This window comes from Ostrea edulis, chromosome 2, assembly GCF_947568905.1.
Source record: "Ostrea edulis chromosome 2, xbOstEdul1.1, whole genome shotgun sequence".
In the NCBI taxonomy this organism is placed as follows: Eukaryota; Metazoa; Mollusca; class Bivalvia; order Ostreida; family Ostreidae; genus Ostrea; species Ostrea edulis.
Genome location: NC_079165.1, coordinates 55,870,324 through 55,890,393, shown reverse-complemented (window position 1 = coordinate 55,890,393; position 20,070 = coordinate 55,870,324). Strand labels below are relative to the sequence as shown.

Sequence of the window (20,070 nt, the reverse complement as noted above, 5' to 3'; positions counted from 1 at the left end):
TCGTTTCTTTTTCTCTTCTTCTCGGTTTTCACTCCTTGAACAATCGCCTTGGCAACCAAAGGTCCGCCATCATGAAGGTATAATGCAGGCCAGACGACAAACTGCACCTTATCTCCACTCTTCGTAAAAGACCGCATTATATCCCTTCTGAATTTACAACCCTGAAATTGCCATTCCATACACATAGGCGGATCTTGAATGGACATCAACCACGAAAGTTCAACACATCTGTGGATGTACTCCTTGCAAGCTTTCATCACATCCGGCGTCAGTTGTTCCGGGTTGTGGTCGGGGAGTTTTTCTACGTAATGCTGAATGTAAATATATTATCAAGAATAAAACAACTTGTGTTTAAAAATCATATCTCATTTTTTGTAACAAGATTCTGCCCAATAGCACATGTATAATTCAGATATATAATACACTGCAAATGGTTGGGGGGAAATAGATTTTTAAAAATGGAAATAGATCAAGATTTTTTTTGGTATAATTTCCTTCCTTGTGTTACAACCTCTCTCTCTCTCTCTCTCTCTCTCTCTCTCTCTCTCTCTCTCTCTCTCTCTCATAGAGATATGGTCCGTTAATTACCTCGGTTAAACTTTGAAGAACTGATTCCGTGCAATGCTGCCTTCGAAAATCTTTAATTTCTTTCAAGAACACCGAGGGGACTTTTGGTTTATGCTGCACAGAAAATAAGATAAATATAGAGCTATGAAAAATATGTATTCATTCCAATCTTATAACATTCTTTTAAAAAAATTCGATTGAAACATGTAAATGTTCTAAAGCCCGGTGTAAAAAATGCGTAAAATTGATTTTAAGAGGCCAATGTCATGTATTGCTAAAATGAACACATAATTCATATACAAAGGTTCTGATCAAATATACAATAATCTAAATCAGTACTTTAATTTTCACCAATGCTGGAGAAAGTAGCATCCGAGATATGTTTTCGATGTGCTCGGTGGTATCTGCAATGCACATCTGAAAAATGTCCTGCAAAACATTTCTACCTTTGAAATATATATATATATATATATATATATATATATATATATATATATATATATGACAATCAATTGTCTTGTTGAAAACAAATACATACAATACTCTTTAAATAAAACAATCAGCAACTAATGAACTCAAGAAGAAATACTATGAGAAGAATTTAGATATGGTAACACTGACAATATGCCTACTGTTAGAATGCTGAGAAGCAGCATCACATCCTGTTCTTCGTCATATTCTACATCCGTTGCTTTTCGTAACTCTTCTAGGTTTTCTAAAGCATTTGTCCATTCGTTATCGTAGATCTCAGAAGCCTTTTCTCCTAATTTGATAGGTCGATTTGGGTCACTAAGATCTGTAATACCGGGATTATTATCTCGAAGTCGATTCGCTGCCACTGAGCTCAATCTGGAAAGTAATCAAGATACTTGTTACCTAACATAGTTTGAGTAACAGAGTTATACTTTAAAAAGTAGATTGTTTTATCAAGTATTCTAAGGTATCATTCAATATAAGTCTTCTCTACCAGTTAGAGGGCTTTATTTTATCATAAGTGATTGTCTCTATGATACGCCCTGTCATTATCTAACCTGTTTAAAGCGTCTTCTTTAGTTTTCAAAGCCTCTGATTTAGCTTTTTTCTCAGCCTCTAGTTTCTTCTGCAGCTGATCAATGATTGCGTGAAGACTGTGGGTATTTTCTTGACTTTTTATATCTCTCACAATCTGAACCTGTTTCTCAATGATGGTTAGTGCGTCTTCTACAGATCCGCTGGTTTCTCTAAAACAACAAAATTAATGGACTGATCGCACCCTTGTTGCTGCATAGAACCTCTCTCCTTTGACATTTATTTTCCTTTACTGAGTGAAACATCATCAAATTTAAGCCATTTGTAGCATTTGCAATTTTGAGAGAAGGCATTTTGATATACATGTATAATGTAATATATATATATATATATATATATATATATATATATATATATATAAAGTACGGAAATAGCAATGAACTCTGATCGAAATAATTGTTCCATGGTTTTATACAGTTCTTATATGTTACTACTCATTTCATATTGAAGGGAATTTTTAATGCAAGCAAGAGCTCCCAGGAGGAAGGGTTCAGGGGCAACCCATCTCAGATTACAATATCTCGGAACATATGTATAAATGATTGATCATTATTTATGTTATTGGACTTTTATTATATTACAAAATGACTTCAACTACATATATCTTAAGGATTTTTTTAGAATTCATATACAATCATATGTACAGGGTGTTTCTCCAATATGAGTGTTCTATATCTGTAAGGAAATTATGATATTACATGTACCTGTGAAAGGAGAAATATTAATTTTTTATCAAAAGGGGAAAGGTGCCCTTTACCGGTAGTGAAAAAAAACTTGATAAAGTTCAAAAGCGTAATTTGAAATTGAAAAAAAATTGAGGTGGGGGGGGTTACTTTGAAATTAGTAAAAAATTAAAACCTCAATCCTATTTTGCTAAATAATCAAAATCTAAAGAACTAAGGGCGGGGGGGGGGATAAAAAAAAACTAAATTATTTTCCCCTCCAATTTCAAAATGTTAAGGGGGGAGGAGCGTCCATCCTTCGACACATACATTGTAGGTTCAATTCATCATTTCCAACATACACTCTTACCATTCAGTATAAAATAAAGTGGGGGCGGGTCACAAAAGGTCTCTTACTTTGCATGTCGAAATAAACTAAACTGAAACTGTTTTTATTTGATTTAACGCCTAATTTTAATTATAGCTAACTTTGCATGTAACAATAATGGAAAATGAACACTGTCAAAAATGGGCAACCGCCTACCCCCATTCTGCTGCTTGTTATTTGATTCATTACTTAAGCAATTAATCAAAACAACCCTATATCCTTACATTTGTAAATGGAATATTAGGACAGACAGGGTGTTTATAGGACAGACAGTGTGTCTATACATAATATATACACTCCCTTTGTTTACAAGGGGGCGGTAGCAATTTTTATATCATGAAAAGTAATGTTCAATATTGACCCTGAGTAACCTCAGGGATCTTCTGTCCCACCATGATAAAGTGTCTGTATAAGTTTCGTGCGTTTTATTAGTTGTAGTCATTCATATGAAAGTGATTATCAGACAGATGATTAACAACCCAATCCCACCAAAATGGGTAGCGCAGTAAGTTAAGGTGTCATCTGCAGTTCGTGCGATGGTGCGTACGAGTCTAGCAGGGGTTTTCTTTTTCTTTTTTCAGATTACGTCAATCAAATCCGCACTTTTAATCTAAATAAGGTATTTGAAACTTTTCAATTTCAAACTATCACTGAACACATCCTCCACTTTCCATCTACATCAGATTCCCCGCTGTGTTACTCCACCAAAAGTTGAGCGAGATATTCCATATAACATTCACTGTTTTGACAATACAGGACAATAAGGTGAAAGGAAATGATAATCTATTTATATATTCAACTTTCGTTTTTCTAAAAAAGAATACATTGTCGAGGGGGGGGGGGTGTTCTTGGGGAGGTAGTGACAGGAAGAGGGAGGGGTGGTGATTAAATGGATTCCATACCAATTTTTTTCCAAAATTGAAACTATAAGGTATTATCAATATATCAAAGCTGCAGCAATGGCAAAAGTATCCATTCATGACATTGCCTGTAGTATCATTCAAAACATAATACGTAAACCGTCAAAATACTGGCACAAATCAAATTCGTATTCTATGGAGGGTAATCGTGTTCAAAAATCCAAGGATGTAAACTTTGTGTAATCGTTTAGGATACAATGATGCATTTTTATATTGTAAGAGAAATGTAAGATAAAAAATCAAACGATGACACAAATGAAGAGTACAACACTGAGGTATACATTTCTGAGAAACATAACGTACACCCCCTGAGTTACACACATACATAGCTGAAACTGAAAAATGAACACGGTTGCAGGTTTGGATAACAAGTTTACATGCTTGGATTTTTTAACACGATTACCCTCCATAGTATAATGAAAAAAGTCAGTTAGAAAGAAAACCTAATCCGTAGGCGAGGGAAGGCCTAAGATGTAGGGAAAATATAATAAACTTCAAAAAAAATATTATTTTGTATATTTTATAATGATGACGAAACGGGGTGGGTGGGGGTGAGTTACACGGTTGCCCCCCTCCTGGTTGCCCCCTTCTTGAATTTCTTACATCAATGATCGGAGACATATGACACTAAGTGATTCAATTATTTATCGTTCTTTTACATGTACATTATTTACTCATTTTTATTACCGGTATACATATACAATGTTCGGTGTTCGTTGCTCTTTGAGAGTTCTATCCGGTGTAATTACATAAATTCTCCGTCATTGTATCAAACAACAGTCTTACCCTTTTGATAACCTCTTCCTTGGTCTTTCAGAATTCCCCCAGTTCTCGTCGGATTTTCTCTTCGCCATTTGAACGGTGGCTCTACTTTCGATTTGTACTGGAGTGGAAATATACGGAAACCCTTGAGGAACATTATTCGTTACAACTCTAATCACTTTTGTGCTATGACTTTACGTGTTGATGATGTCATTCATTTGTTAATATTTGTTTCCTTACTATTAGTATTTGTTATCACTTATTGCTTATTTCGTACATGTATTCCTTATAAGAAGGTCGCCCTACAGATTGAATTATTTACATACGCACGGGAAGGGGCATGGTGGCGTTTTCGTCTTCAGTATGCAGTATTTCGTGGTAAGGGTTGGTCAATATATCATGGTAAGCCATTTTGCTATTCATTCAAAAAAAGATATCGCTTTCATTTAGAGAGATAATCTATAACTTAGAAAGATATCTCTTTAACTTGGGAGATATATTTTTTAACCTTTAGAGATATCTCTTTAACTTGGAGATATATTTTTTATCCTTTAGAGATATCTTTTTAACCTTTAGAGATATCTCTTTAACCTTTAGAGATATCTCTTTACTGTAAATAGCCCAAGACAGAAAAAAGTGGAAAGCTACTGTGGTTGCCCTATGTCCCCCATGGGACGAAGTGGATTAAGTAAGTAAGTAAAGAGATGGTTCTACCGATGTAAAGTATAAATTTAATGATATACATATTGTCTCTTACAAATTTTCAGAGAGAGACATCGCTAACTTTAAGAAATATATCTTAAACCTAAGCGATGTCTTTTCCCCCTTTGACTACAATGATTTCTCTCCAATGCATTTTTGTGACTTAATGCAGCAATTGTTGCTTTTATGAATAAAGTATTACTTACTGATATCGTAAATCTTTAACCCAAAAAAAATTAACAAAAATCCTTGTTTAACGATTAAATTATTATCAATCCATCACATATTTTCAATTCCCCGTCGCTAAGAGAGCGGCCATTGAAGTTTAATTTATGACGTCATACCGTCGGTTCCGGTTTATTTTATCAGCAGCACTGTCAAGGCACGAACAGTTAAGTTTGGAGCCGTATAGATTTGAGTCCGTTCTTTTGCAAGAAGACGTTCAGTCGAGTCGCAGACCAGACACGTGTCTTCATGTAAATGTCTCGAATCTCAACTTGTCATTACGCAAATGATGGATTCACAGTTTACATATAGTCTTTTCTTTTCAGTTGACTTGGTTTTAATTAGTACTGTTCCAGGCTTATCTAGGCCGTATATCAACAGTATAGTATGACATCTTTTTATCATATAATTAATTCTATCATTTATCTTGTAAAAAAAAACCTTTTGGATTCCCTTCCCCTTTAATAATCAAAAATGGCGGGAAAGTTCGAGGAGGTTGTTGGGACGGCATTAGCCGCCTGGCTGATCCTAGCGAGTTGTATGATAATTATTTCAGCGTTGTGATTTCCTTGATTTTTTTGATTTTTTTTTTTAGGAACTGATGCGAAAATTAAACTGACATAAAACTTGCATTTAGATATATTGATATTGCCACCCCTCATTCATACCCCTTGACAAAACGGGGAAATAAGCATAATGCTAGCTTTCATTTTGGTGTCAAAAATTTTTGTTTTAAAATTGTGATTTACTACTTCAATTACAAGATAAACTTTTGTTATTAATATTTGTGTTAGAGGCTCTGAATGAAGCAAAATTACATTATTGTCCTCCTGTACAAAAATAAATTATATGTATTCAATTAATGCAACAGAACTGAAATCTTTATTTTTGATAAATTCTTCAGCTTAGTTTTAATTTTATCAATGACGATGGTTAAAGTTACATACAAAACTCATAATAACACATTTTTACAACAAAATAAAATTTTCAGATTCAGAGCTAATATTGCTTTAAGTATGAATGAATTATCTATTGTACTTGAATATATTTATGAATATTGCAGAGAAATCAATTGTGCTTGCACCAATATTACCACACTAAGTTGTACTACAACATTATCCTTTATCAATCACCCAGTCTAAAATTCCTAGCAATTACTTATATTCTGAATAACATTGCAGTGTCAAGTGTAACATGGGTTTTGTATTTAGATTCCTCTGTCTCTGAATCTTTGGACGATTTTGGCGGACATTCTGTGTGCATTCCACCAGAATTGAAATAATCGAGAGAAATATCTCTTTGACTTAGATATCTGCTTGTTTTAGAGGTATCTTCCTTGGATACTTAAGGAGATCTCTCTTGTTTTAAGTATATCTTATAAAGATATCTCTTCAAGTTAAATAGATCTCCATTTACCTGATCAAGATATAGGACTCGCGGCGGGTGTGACCGGTCGAAAGGGGATGCTTACTCCTCCTAGGCACCTGATCCCACCTATGGTATAGCCAGGGGTCTGTGTTTGCCCAACTCTTTATTTTGTATTTCTTACAGGAGTTATTAGATTGATCACTTGTTCGTTATCTTCACCTTTCATCTTTTAAACTTGAAGAGATATCTCTCAAAGTAAAATAAGTATCTCTTTGAATGAAAGAAATATTACCTAATGTAAAAGAGATACATCTCTAATTGAAAAAGATATCTCTTTAAGTGAAAGAACTATGTCTTTCTTAGAGAGGTATCTAAGTTGAGAGATATCTCTTAAAGAATTTTTTTTTCTAAAGAGATAAATTATGTGTCTTTCAATTAGAGAGATATCTTATTTTCCAGATAAATAGCAAAATGGTTTGCCATAATGTATCGATGTTGAATCAAGATCCGGTCAGCTCAATATATACCACAGGCACCTGAAGTATGGATATTACTACCCCCCCCCCCCTAATTTTTTTGGTGGCAATAATTTCTCTGAAATGTATGAATTCCCAGTCTATCTCATCCCTCTTTCGATTCATGTAATCGTTTCACGCTTTTTGTAAGTTTTAGAGATTGGCCTTCTATCGGTATATTAAAATTTAAAAAAATTATTATACCAGTAGAAGGTCAATCTCTAACGCTTACAAAAAGCGTGAAACGATTACATGAATCGAAAGAGGGATGAGATAGACTGGGAATTCACACATTTCAGAGAAATTATTGCCACCCAAAAAAATTATGAAAAAAGGAGGGGGGGGGTAGTAATAATCCATACTTCAGGTGCCTGTGGTATATACATAATCCTTTAGTTTTATGGGATTTATTACAGGTGAAACCATAGGCCATATTAGAAAGATGTACTTCAAGAAATTCTTAAAAGATTTCAAAACAAACCTTCTAAAGAGGGGTCATAGTGATAATGAAATAAATCAAAACATACAAGCGGTACTTGATAATTACAATCGAGCCACCTCTGTTATCAGGTGTAAATAAATGCAAAATACAGGGTATACCCCTTGTTTTTGTCAAATACAACCTTGGAATTCGGAAAATAAAGCAAAAGCTTTTAAATACTGGCACATTCTCCAGAGAGGGAAAGGTGTTGTCTCTGTTCTACCTATCGTGTCATATAAACGCAACAAAAATCATGGGGATATGTTCAAATCCTCAATTGTAAAATAATCAAACTGGATGATAATTGTAAAGTGCAAATACACTCCTGATGAGGCGGATTTGCATGCAGCTAAAATTCAATCTAGTGTAGAGTCAAGTGATTTGAGGTACATGGCTGACCGGGGAGCCATATATTTTCTTTATGGAGAAAAAAAAATCATGTTATCTCCAAGTTCTAGCCCGATCTGGGATTAAACATACCACAATCATAAAAAATAAATGATTTGGTCTACGTAAACAATATTTTGGTCCTGAAAACACTGTTCAAAAACAAATATTTTAATCCAAAGGATCTCCCAAGCCCCCTCATTTATAGTAGTTGAGACAGTCAATCATTGTACACTATCATGTAAACTACAAGTACATGCAGTTTGATAAATAACATTAAACTTTCAGGTCTCATAACCTTGTCTTGATTTTTATCAAAAGAAGGGGGGGAGGGGGGGGTCATACATGCAAATTATGGACCAAAAGGGAGGGAGGGTCATGAACATTTTATTCCTGTCGTAGTTGTAAGCATATTTAATTAAGTGTATTTAGTCCTAACCATACTCTTATCTATGATAAGGGTTTACGGCTGCCTTGTGTAATTGCAATTTCATGCTTCATGCATTTCCCCCCATATAGAGTATAAATTTCTTTATCGCCTCAACGGTGCCCTATCGACCGTTACCGATCAGTAAACAACATTCTATAAATAGAACAAAAACGCCACTGTACAAGGAAACATTTTTCATCAGCATGGCCAAGTTAGAAAAGCGTGGGTTTTTCAGGAGTTGGTCGCTCCCCTCCAATCAAGTAAAGAAAGGCAAACGCAGGGACTTTGAGGCAAGGTAATACCTATCAAAACAATCGATATTGTCTGTAATATGTAATATTGAACGTCATTCAAAACGAAAGTAGAATGTCTAACTTCAGAATTAATTAATTTTTTATGGCTTTTCACCTCTCTCTAGAAATACTTTTTGATATGTTCTGTTTCTTACTAAAATTTGCCATCTTTTCTTTTCGTCACATGCACGTAATGAATTTACGCGTAAAAAATTGTCGAAAACGTATTCAACACTGTTCAATATAAATGTACATCAATTGTAACAGGGAGGGAGGAAATGTAGGAGACCAGACCAAAATCTGAACCCGGGCCCCATGAATCTTTTGTCTGGGGCTCTACCTGGCAACTGGCGATTGAACCAGTCTAACGCCACATTTCTCCCTCCTTAAATATCTTCACATTTTGAAGACATCAATCTGTATCTCCCTTGGCAGGCATTTTCACCTGTCAGTAACAAGGACTGGTTTATGGCATCAAATGTAACTGGAAGGGAAAATATACAACGGACCAGACGGGATTTGAACCATGGCCCCTTGAATCTTTAGTCAGGTGCTCTAACAACTGAGATGTTTTGGTTCACCAGCAATCGAAATTGTCAGACCACCACATCATAATATTTGACATTTCAATCATGACCACATATCTTCCATCTCACTTGAACTTTAACAACTTACAGAGTTTGTTATCAGAACATCTCATAAACCGTAAACAGTAGAGACACGAAACCTTTACTAAATATCACGCCAAACAAAGTACGTACAAGAAGTCTTATTCGTACATGTGAGAGTCGAGGGTCCTAATGGGAGTTAGTTCTCTACCAAAATGACTGAAATATTGCCGCTCTGACTTGACACCTTAACTTCTATATATACATATAACATTAGGACTAAGATCTTTGACAATTTTGAGAATTACAGTCATTTGCATAAAAACTATTTTTATTGATGCAAAGTACTTGATTAAGGAAGGCACTATATAAGATGAAATTAACCAAAATGATCCAAAGCCTCTTACAACAGCTATTGCCCCTGAAAGTTTTCGTTGCTTTGTTTAAACTCACATTGTTTATATCATTGGTCTTTAAGAATTGGGAACACCTTTATCAGACCCTGTGATTTGAATAGTCTTGAAAGTCAGTCAAGGTCAAAATGACACAAGTCTGAATTCCGTAACACAATACCAAGTATGACACACGTCGAAGTAAAAGAAATCCCAACTGTTGAAGTCGTCTAAACAGCACTTCAAGACAGAGATATTACTATGACGGAGAGATCGTCGGTTGCCAGATAGCTCAGTTGGTAGAGCACCTGACTAGAGATTCAGGGTGCCCGCGTTCGAATCCCAGTCTGGTCCGTTGCAATATCTTCCTGTTACACACAAATGAAAGAGCCTGCTACTGATACATAATATACACCAATACAAAGAACTATGACCGCTTATAGCAGGTCGAGGAAAATATATTTTCTGACGTCAGAATAAATTTGAATGCAAATGAAATATCCATTTGACTTGATATCTGACCAATCATCTCTATGAATTGAATTACATTATGGGTTCAGTTCTACGAAATGTACTACTTAGATTTTGCGTTAGAAAAATGCCAAATTTTCTAATCCTTCTCGGAAGACACATTGATTTTTTTTCCTGCATTTAAGGTAGCTCATTACACCAAATATTTATTTAATGGCTCATTAAAACACCTCTTATGCAGTCTGATTTCACCATCGAAAGAGTGATACAAGCTCTGAATTATTTTATATGAATTTTGTATATTTTTTCTCGGAATGATAAAAAAGGTGTTTTGTTTGCAAATAAGATATTCTAGAGTCCAAATTTCGCTGTGATTTGGTGCATGATATGAAACCTAATAAAACATATCTAAAAGACTCAAATATAAACGTTCCAATTTTTTATAAAAAAAAAATATTTATGAAAATTGAAAACGTTATTTGTTAATATCTTTTAAATCTACGGATAAAATCTTCAAAAAACATTTCAGAAAAAAGATATATCGAAGAAATATACTTTAAAAAGAAATTGAAACAACGGTAAGATGGGGATCAAAGTTTGATATGGCAATATATGAGGAATATATAGGGATACATCTTTAAAGATCCTCTCAACAAGAACAACAAGGCCATGATTAGTCATATTTATATGCAAGTATCTTGTCTTTCATATTTCATATATACATTCTTTGTCACAATGTCTTTCTTTTGGTATCAACGTTTTTTACCTTGTAACCTTGAAGTTTGATTTTGACCTACTTTTACGAAATGTGAACCTAGGCAATCTCTCCTGAACTGTTTAAGGTAGGGTTTTCATATTTTGTATATATCATGTCTAATACCATGGGTTGTTTGTTTTTTTTACCTTGGGACCTTGTATCATAGTTATGTCATGACCCTTTGTATCTAGGTTGGCGCCGCAATATGGGGTCAAAATTTTTCACGGGAGTAAAGATTGCAATAAACCTTTTTAAAATCACAACAGTTGAACAACAGCAGGGTCAATATGACTCAGGTGAGCGATGGGGCTCACGGGCCTCTTTTTTATTTTGTTACCATATTTTCACATGAATCGTTTCAATGTTTTAATAAGTCTCCCAAACGAAGTTTTGGTGGTTCTTCTTCCTCCTCCTCCGCTTCTTTCTCGCGCCTAAAACTGTCCGACATCGTTCTCCGTAACCAGTTGATAAAAGTATTAGATATTCAAGGATATGATAGGCCAATGTATCTAGATGTGCAGAAGTGTTTTTATTTTCAGATTGAAGGGGGGTAGGGTAAATTTTGCGGGGAGGATCTAATGGGGGTGGGGTTTAACATAGAAGTCTATGTGGAAGAATTATTTCCAAAATTAAACAGATATAACTTGGCAAATAAGATAGATAGAGTCTTGGGGTATTTGGACATGAAAAGAGAATGACATTGCCTACAAAGTAGTATCAAGGTCAAGTGAACCCTTGACCTCTGACCATGAACATAAAAACTGGTATAACTTTAAAACCGGGACTAATAGCGACATGGAATCTTCAGAAATGGCAAGAGGATGACAGGAACTACAAACTAGTGTCAAGGTCAAGTGACTCCAGTGACTTTGAACTTAGAACATAAAATTGGTATTACTTCAGAACCAGATCTGATAGAGACATGAGGTCCTCAGAGTTTATGAAAGGATGATGGGATCTACAAATTAGTATCAAGATTACCTAACTCCAGTGACCTTGATCTCTGACCTTGAACATACAATCTCATTACTTTAGAACTGAAATTGATAGAGACATTGGACCTTCAAAAATGATAAGAGGATGGTGAAATCTACAAACTAGAATCAAAGTCAAGCGATTCCAGAGGCCTTGACCTTAGATCATAAACTTTGTATTACATAAGAATTAGGTTTGATAAAGAGATTGGACCTTCAGAAATTATAAAAGGATGATTGGATATACAAATTGGTATCTAACTTTAGAACTGGGACTGATAGAGACATGCATGGGATCATAAAAAATGATGAGAGAATGTTGGGACCTACAAACTAGGATCAATTTGAAGTGACAGTTTTACTGAAGGAAAAAGCGCAATGTTTTGAAAAATTTCAAAATCAAAATCTTCACGATCTAGATTTGTCAAATGAAGTTAAATTTGACATGGATTTTGTTAAGGGAGGAAAATAGTAGTACTCAGAAAAAGCGACTTTTATACAGCCAGTACTTCGTTTGGGAGACTTTATAATCGGTAGATTATAATCATATCTTGTTGATCAATGTTTCTTTGTATGTAACAGAGATGGAGAGACGCCCGAAGCAAGCCCTGAAGAAGTTCATGAAGTACTCAGTAAAATAAAAACTTTGGCCACAAACGCTAAGAAGTCGTTTAAGAAGAAGAAAGTATACCACTATTACTGCGAGGAGCTGATTGACAGGTGGATTCCTGACTTAAAAAGGGTAAGGGGAGACTGGCTGTCCCTCGGTATATAACGATTCACAACAGATTTTCGTTTAGGTATTAGAACCATGATCCTACAATCTGAATTTGTCGAACTTTTTATGCCCCCGAGATCGAAGATTGGGGGGCATATTGTTTTTGTCCTGTCTGTCATTCCGTCATTATGTCATTCTGTCTGAAACTTTAACCTTGCTAATAACTTTTGAACAGTAAGTGATAGAGCTTTGATATTTCACCTGAGTATTCCTTGTGACAAGACATTTCCATGCGTACCAACATTTTTGACCCTGTGATCTTGACCTTGGAATTTGACCTACTTTTTGAAAACTTTAACCTTGCTAATAACTTTTGAACAGTAAATGATAGAGTTTTGATATTTCACATGAGTATTCCTTGTGGTAAGACCTTTCCGTGGGTACTAAACCTTTTGACCTTGACATTTGACCTACTTTTAATTTTTTTTTTACATTGGCCATAACTTCTAAATGGTAAATATTAGAGCTTTCATATTGTACGTGAGCATTTCTTTTGACAAGATCTTTCTACTGGTACCAAGATATTTGTCCTTGTGACCTTGGCCATCTTAGGAATTGGCCACTATCGGGGGCATTTGTGTTTCACAAACGCATCTTGTTTGTTTAGATGTTAAGGATTACCTCCCGAGAGGAAAGACGACTTCGAGAAAGGGCCGAGGCCCAGGAGGAAAATTTACGAGGAGAGACCAGAAGAGATTTACGAAATTTTAGCAGGGATTTTGATCGGTCAGTATAAATAGATGTGAACAAATTATAGCGCAATGGCTGTTTCAGTGAAATCTGATAAACGGAGCGTTAGACCTCCGAAGTAGTTATTTGAGAAATGTTTCACATGGAAATTTTTCAAAAGTTCATCACTTATGATTTTTCCTTAATGTGCTAATAGTACACCAAAAAAATTTAACAGCAATAAACGGAACTGTACATGGATTTTATGCTACAATTGATTGATTATTGAAAGAAAGCCATCTTTTAAGGAAGAGAAAAGGGGATGAGGAAATTACAGCTTTGAAACAGAAACACGAAGATGAAATATTCAGGCAGAGAAAGGATTATGAAGAAAACATTTCCAAAATTAAAAGAGAACATGAAGAGGCCATGAAAAGGTTATATTGTCATTTAATTGAAAGGTTCATGCCATATCAGGAGACGGCTTTTTTCAGCATTAGATGGACCGATTTGCTGATGCTGCACATTTCGTTTTGTTTTAAAATGAATTAAACTATCTTATTTGTTCATGGGATTCTTTTTTAAAAGTAAACTGTAATTTTAAAAGGTCCCGCCATATGGCGTGTGCCCTATAGCGATTCCTCTATCTGTTCGTCCATAAACTTTGAACATTTTTGACTTTTTCTGCACAACCAGAGTCAATTCCAACCATAATAATCCTACGGTAAAGATATACATGAATAGTTATATTATGATTACGGTAGTTAAATTATGATTACGGTAGTTATATTAGGATTACGGTAGTTATATTTTGATTACGGTAGTTATATTATGATTAGCGTTATTGATTTACACACTGTTTCAGGTACTGCAGATTGAAGTTTCATCAAATCAATGCCCAGCTGGGGTAGGGGTTGTTAAGATGGGACATCAATAGGGGATCAAAATTTGACATTAGAATTTATAATTTTTAAAAAATGTCTTATCAAAACGACTACACTATGTCAGTATGCAAACATTCCCAAGTTGTGTGAATTCAATTTTGTGGACCCTATGGTTAAGTTTGAGCTAAAATTAGGATGAAATAATACATGAATATAGGGTGAAAATTTTTCTCCACAACAGCAAAACCATGTAGTATGGATTCAAATTTGGTAAAATCATAACCCCTTGGGGGCTCGGTTAGGGTCATAATAAGTGGTATAAATTTGTCATGGGACTAAAGAGACTAAAAGTCTTTTGATCAAGAACAGTAGGTCAAGGTGACTCGGGTGAGTGTTGTGGTCCATGGGTGTCTTATAGTTTTCTGTCTATTTTGTCTTTACTTTGTATTCTTTAAGTTAAATCAATTTCAATTTCTCTAATATCATTACAGGCTCAAAGACGAAAAAGAAAAGCTTCTCACAAGGTATTTTCAATACAAATTGTAGCGATAATTACCTCCAAAACACCTCGTTTCCAATTCACATTTGATCTCTATTTTCTTAAGATTAAGCCAGGCAGCTGGAAACAAACTAAGAGAAAACAATCCGGCCGTGTCCGACCTTAGTGACCCAAATCGACCCCTGAAACTGTCGGAGAAAATCAGTGAACTCTACGATAACGAGTGGACAGACGCCATGGAAATCCTAGAGAAGGATCGTGAAGAAAAGAAGGCAGTAGAGACGCTTTTACACATAATTGTTGTAAGTACAATTATCTAAAGAAAACATATGCGTCAATTTTGTTTATATACAATGTAATTGTGCTCTCTGAATAAATAAATATATTGTCTACTGATAAAATACATCATATTTTGTTTGTTTGTTTTAGAAATGTTATGAACTGTGTGAAAAATTTTCAAAGCATCAACTGTCAAGTCTGGAAGACGCCTGCTCTGGAGAGATAAATGTAAATAAGAGTTTATTACATCAATTATCAGATAAACAATCACATACACTTTGACGTGCTTTTTATTTGACCCATGTAATTTGCATTGCATTTTTCAAATATTCTCAGAGCGTAAAAGAACAGGATTCAATTGCTACAGGCAAAGCCAAAGGAATTAGGAAAGATATTGCTCCTTGGATGATCAGCAATTCAAACCTCTACCAGGTATAATTTTAACTTTTTATTTGCATTTACTTTAAACACCTATTTAGAAACTTCAAGAGAGTATTTTAAAATTTAAAATGATCGCATGTACCTATCACATCTAATGAAGAAATATACATGTATGTCATCTCCCAAAAGTCTACTACTTCATCTTTGGCAACTGGTTATGGTTTCTTATCAGTCGCTTCTTCTGTAGGTTATTTGTCAAGAACTAGAGCAACTTATCGGAGAAGATGATGCTAGAAAATGCAAACCATTCATCCAAAAGTGTGTGCAATATTGCTGGTACCTAAGTGTTCAGGATCCTGGTATGTATTTGGCTGTCTGGACCAGTGGAACTAAATTTGACAACAATGAGATGAAGTCCTTCACGAAAATTGGACAATATGTAGACTTCACAGTTTGGCCTGCGTTATACTTGCATCGGGATGGACCTTTGTTATCAAAGGCGATAGTGCAGGGAACAAACCACGCGACAGTGTGATGGACACGCCAAAGTCAGAGGGGTTGTTATTGTAGCATATTTTAGTATCATGATGATTCCGTCTTCTTTATCATATATCTAGTTAAACATTTTATAAGTATCTCGTTGTGTAGTTGTGCAATTATACAGTGTGCATTATTGGGCTTTCCGTCCGGAATTCTGGCTAGAATATATCGGCAGATATTTCCAATATTTCTGCAAACAAGACATTTTATTTTCAGGTGAATAATGAAGGCATTCCTTTCAGGATTTATCTATTTAGTACAGTTTTCCTTCCCTCCTTTTCATTCCATTCTCAGCAGTTCTATGGGGTCACACAGATGAACTCACACACTACAAGAACCCCAACGACAAAATAATACATTTGATTATCAATGAAGAAGTTTGGTATCTTCGCTAGCCAAAGATTACAATTCATCTTCCTCAAAGGAACCCCTTGGTTAGCAAAGATGGAAATCTGATCAACTAGGTGAATTAACCATGATACACGTATATGTTTCAATAGAAGATGTTCACAATTATCTTGCCATTACATTTTATTGTTGTTTGAGAATTTTTCACTCATTTTACACACGTTCCAAGGTCATAACAGTGAGGATATTTCCTTCTTGTGTCAAAGCCTGCCGAGACACATGACATCGGTTGTTAAGACCCACACCACCCCCTTCAACGATTTAAGATTTGGATGTTGGGCAAAATAGTTTTAATTTTTATTTTTTTATATTTTTTTTTTATTATTATTATTATTTGCTTTTTCAAGAAACTTTGAAGTCGACGTCTCTGACGGTGCACATACACACAAACTATATATATATATATATGATTGAACTTTGTCAAAAATGGACCCCCCCCCCCCCCCCTTCTACGGGCCTGATCCTCTGTTGTAGTACATTTTGAGCTTATAAAGTGTACATTGTAACTTATGACATTAAATAAAGAATTAAAAGTTTGCGAAGAGTTCAGTTATTTTTATGAAAATAAATTCTTTTGAAAAATAAACTCACATGTCAATATTGCGACAGAATCTTAATGATGGAGACATATAGTACGTTCTATGGTTAAATAGGGCTTTTCTGGGCCATTTAAAGAGTAATGATACATTTATTGTAAGCCCACCTGACGTGGTTCTTCAGCTCCTTGTATTTAGTCAGCATACTAAAATGCATCAGAATGGTTGTCTTCGTTTAAAGAGCTCGAATACACCAACGAAATAACTGATGGAAAACAATACTGAAATTCCCCAAAATTGAAAGTTTTTCTAGATTCTTCAAGAGGAAAACGTTGCTTGAAACCTATTCATTAAACAAAAGACATGCAAGACATTATTTCTTACATGAAGCAACAAATATAGGTTTATTGAAGTAATAATGTAAATTAAAAGTAGTTATTCATATTTTCATTTTCAGTCATACAATGTCAAGCTTGCAATATTTGATCTTTTCCATTTTGTATGATATTTCATTTGTATTGTATGATATTTCATTTGTATTGTGTGATATTTCATTTAATGATATTTCATTTGTATTGTATGATATTTCATTTGTATTGTATGATATTTCATTTATGATATTTCATTTGTATTGTATGATATTTCATTTATGATATTTCATTTGTATTGTATGATATTTCATTTATGATATTTCATTTGTATTGTATGATATTTCATTTGTATTGATTTTTTTAAAAATGGAATATATAGATACAATGGGAAATTATTCAATACACTATAAGTTGAGAAAAATTCTACATAATAAATAGAGAGTATACAATACAAATGAAAAATTAAACAATACAAACAAAAATTTACATGTCAAATCTGTTTAGGGTGCTTATATGACAATTTGCAGTTCTAAATTGATTGAAGTGCCATGGTACATCAAAAGTACAGAATGCACTCCTGGGAGTTGAACTTTTTCAAACAATCACTGAAAAAAAAATAATTACTGTATATATCAAAGTAACTCTGTTGATTTTTTAAAAATTCTAATATCGATTTATTTTCTTTAACGCAGTTAACATTGGTTTAATGAATTCATACATTCATTTATTTTCTATATTTTATTGCATGCAGAGACTCGGGCGTGTTACGAAACATATGTTAAACTTTCATTCTTCCGATGCTCGTTTATAGATAACCATATGTATATATGGTAAGGTGAAGATAACGAACAGTGAGCAATCTCATAACTCATAAGGAATACAAAATTAAGAGTATGGCAAACATGGACCCCTGGACATACCAGAGATGGAATCAGGAACATAGGAGGAGTAAACATCCCCTGTCGACTGGTCACACCCGCCGTGATCCCTATATATCTCAATTGGGTAAACGGAGTAATCTGTAGTCAAAATCAGTAAAGAACAGTCTCAATATGAAACATGTTAAACAGCATTTTACCCAATGGCAGATAGTATTGGTAAATTAGATAGTTATAACGACCATAAGATTTGCGAAATGCTGACTTTAAACGAGACTGTTGAAACCCCTGTAACATCAACTTGTTTGTCAGTAGCCTGCCTCGATTTAAAAACTGACCATACGTAGAACAAGCTCTTGCGTATCGAATCAATTGAGAGACATTGACACCATATACAGGTGATAATGGAATATTGCTACATAGATATGGGAAGTTGACGATGGAGAAGCTGAAGTAATTTCGTTTGTCATAATGTTTGCCGTTAGCATCTATGTTGAATAAAATTTCTAAGTATGAAGCAGATGTGTAAGGGCTTATATAGGCAACGCCTGTAGTCCAATCCTTTTATGTATTATACATAATAAAATATTGTTTAAACAGATGTTTAAGACGTTGATTTGTGAAAAAATTGTGATTTCAAATTTACAAAAAGTTTTTTTTTAGAATCCACATTTGATTTACACCACTTCTGGCATATGTCGTGACACAATGAGTTTGAAGTTTCTCCTTCACAGCTGTTGATATTTTCGTGAGGACTTGATAGAACACTTACTGGATCCAGCAATGTATCTATGTGTTTCAGGTTTTATATATTCAAATTTTAGGAATCCAGTATAGGTACGGTACGGTAATTTATATGTATTTGTCCCATTCACTGGGATATTAAATGTGTTTAAAATTGAAGCATGACTTTGAAGAATTTCATCTTTTGAAAAGGAAGTTTGAGCTATGTTATTACAAGCTTTATCAGCTGGAACCAAAACATATTCCTCGTGTAACCTACCTAATCTAATTTTTTTTTTTATATCTTTTCCTATCATTTTGTTAAACGAAGATATCTGTTGATATAGTGCTCATAATTTGGGGGGAAAATTCTCTTTGTTTTAAATTCATGATAATATTGTTGGGAGAACGCTTTCTATGGCATATGTAATTTCAATCGGATCACCTCGCCCCTTTTCCTCTCATGTTTGAAAAAGACTCGGAAGTAAGCGTATGAATGTTGCTCGAATTGAGCATTTTAGAGAAAGTAGCGAAGCATAACATAGATCTAGTTAGAAATGGGACACATTGTGATTTATTCTATATATGATATAAAGTGATGAATTAATATCGTGTAGTGTATACATGTATTTACCAAAATTAGCTACTTTTTAAATGATAATTGAATTCATATTCACATCAACAGAAATAAATACACCTGTACATTGGCACTATCAAAATAGGAAAGAAAAAAATATGTGAGATAATCAGATATGCATATTTGAGGACAATCTGGATTACGCCAAAAAGCAAGTTGGTTTTGAGTTCGAAAGCAAGGATGTACATGTACCAGAAGGATATAGGAAAGTGCCATTTCTAAAGTTTTGTCTTATATGAAGCATAGGAATTTCAAGTTAGATAGGTCAAAAGTAATTCCAATATGTTTTGTACTTACTTCAGAGTCTTTTTCTAGCATGCGACGAAAAAGGACGAGGTGATCCGATTGATGTTATTTCAAAGAAAACGAGGATGCGAAGAGGCCTACACCAGTATATTCAAGCGCAATACGTGATGGACTAAGGTATTTGAACAATGCAAAGTTCAACACTAAAAAGAAAGCAAACATGAATATTATTAGATTTTGAGTTTTAATGGATTGCAGAAACCAAACATGT

The 20,070-nt window shown here is 34.4% G+C and overlaps 2 protein-coding genes across 3 annotated transcripts in view; one reads left to right on the top strand and one right to left on the bottom strand.

Annotated features, from left to right (window-relative positions):
- Positions 1–19,869, bottom strand: part of LOC125679441 (uncharacterized) — a 20,539-nt gene extending 670 nt beyond the window's left edge. Inside the window, exons 1-7 of the mRNA XM_048918666.2 lie at positions 19,851–19,869; positions 4,392–4,488; positions 1,599–1,787; positions 1,200–1,416; positions 907–996; positions 589–681; positions 1–311 (exon numbers count right to left, since the gene is read on the bottom strand). The exon at positions 1–311 is cut by the window's left edge and continues 670 nt beyond it. Coding sequence (XP_048774623.1) covers positions 1–311; positions 589–681; positions 907–996; positions 1,200–1,416; positions 1,599–1,787; positions 4,392–4,459 — 968 coding nt within the window. The 5' untranslated portion in view covers positions 4,460–4,488; positions 19,851–19,869. The remainder of the gene's footprint in view (positions 312–588; positions 682–906; positions 997–1,199; positions 1,417–1,598; positions 1,788–4,391; positions 4,489–19,850) is intronic.
- On the top strand, positions 8,621–16,944 carry LOC125679440 (uncharacterized). Of its 2 annotated transcripts, none has more exons than XM_048918665.2 (9): positions 8,621–8,770; positions 12,553–12,712; positions 13,356–13,474; positions 13,726–13,854; positions 14,793–14,825; positions 14,907–15,102; positions 15,230–15,307; positions 15,416–15,511; positions 15,708–16,944. In XM_048918665.2, the coding sequence occupies exons 1-9, from the start codon at positions 8,679–8,681 to the stop codon at positions 15,993–15,995; spliced, it is 1,191 nt and encodes a 396-aa protein (XP_048774622.1). In that variant the 5' UTR covers positions 8,621–8,678; the 3' UTR covers positions 15,996–16,944. The 2 variants fall into 2 exon arrangements, with proteins under 2 accessions (XP_048774622.1, XP_048774621.1); XM_048918664.2 differs by having other exon boundaries at positions 8,628–8,770; positions 12,550–12,712.
- Positions 19,870–20,070: the final 201 nt, after the last annotated feature.

Bases quoted from the DNA above. Each gene is read 5' to 3' on its own strand.
- LOC125679440 (XM_048918664.2), top strand. From the start codon at position 8,679: ATGGCCAAGTTAGAAAAGCGTGGGTTTTTCAGGAGTTGGTCGCTCCCC. The intron at 12,713-13,355 runs GTAAGGGGAGAC...TTGTTTGTTTAG, and splicing joins GGATTCCTGACTTAAAAAGG to ATGTTAAGGATTACCTCCCG. The intron at 13,855-14,792 runs GTTATATTGTCA...ATATCATTACAG, and splicing joins CATGAAGAGGCCATGAAAAG to GCTCAAAGACGAAAAAGAAA.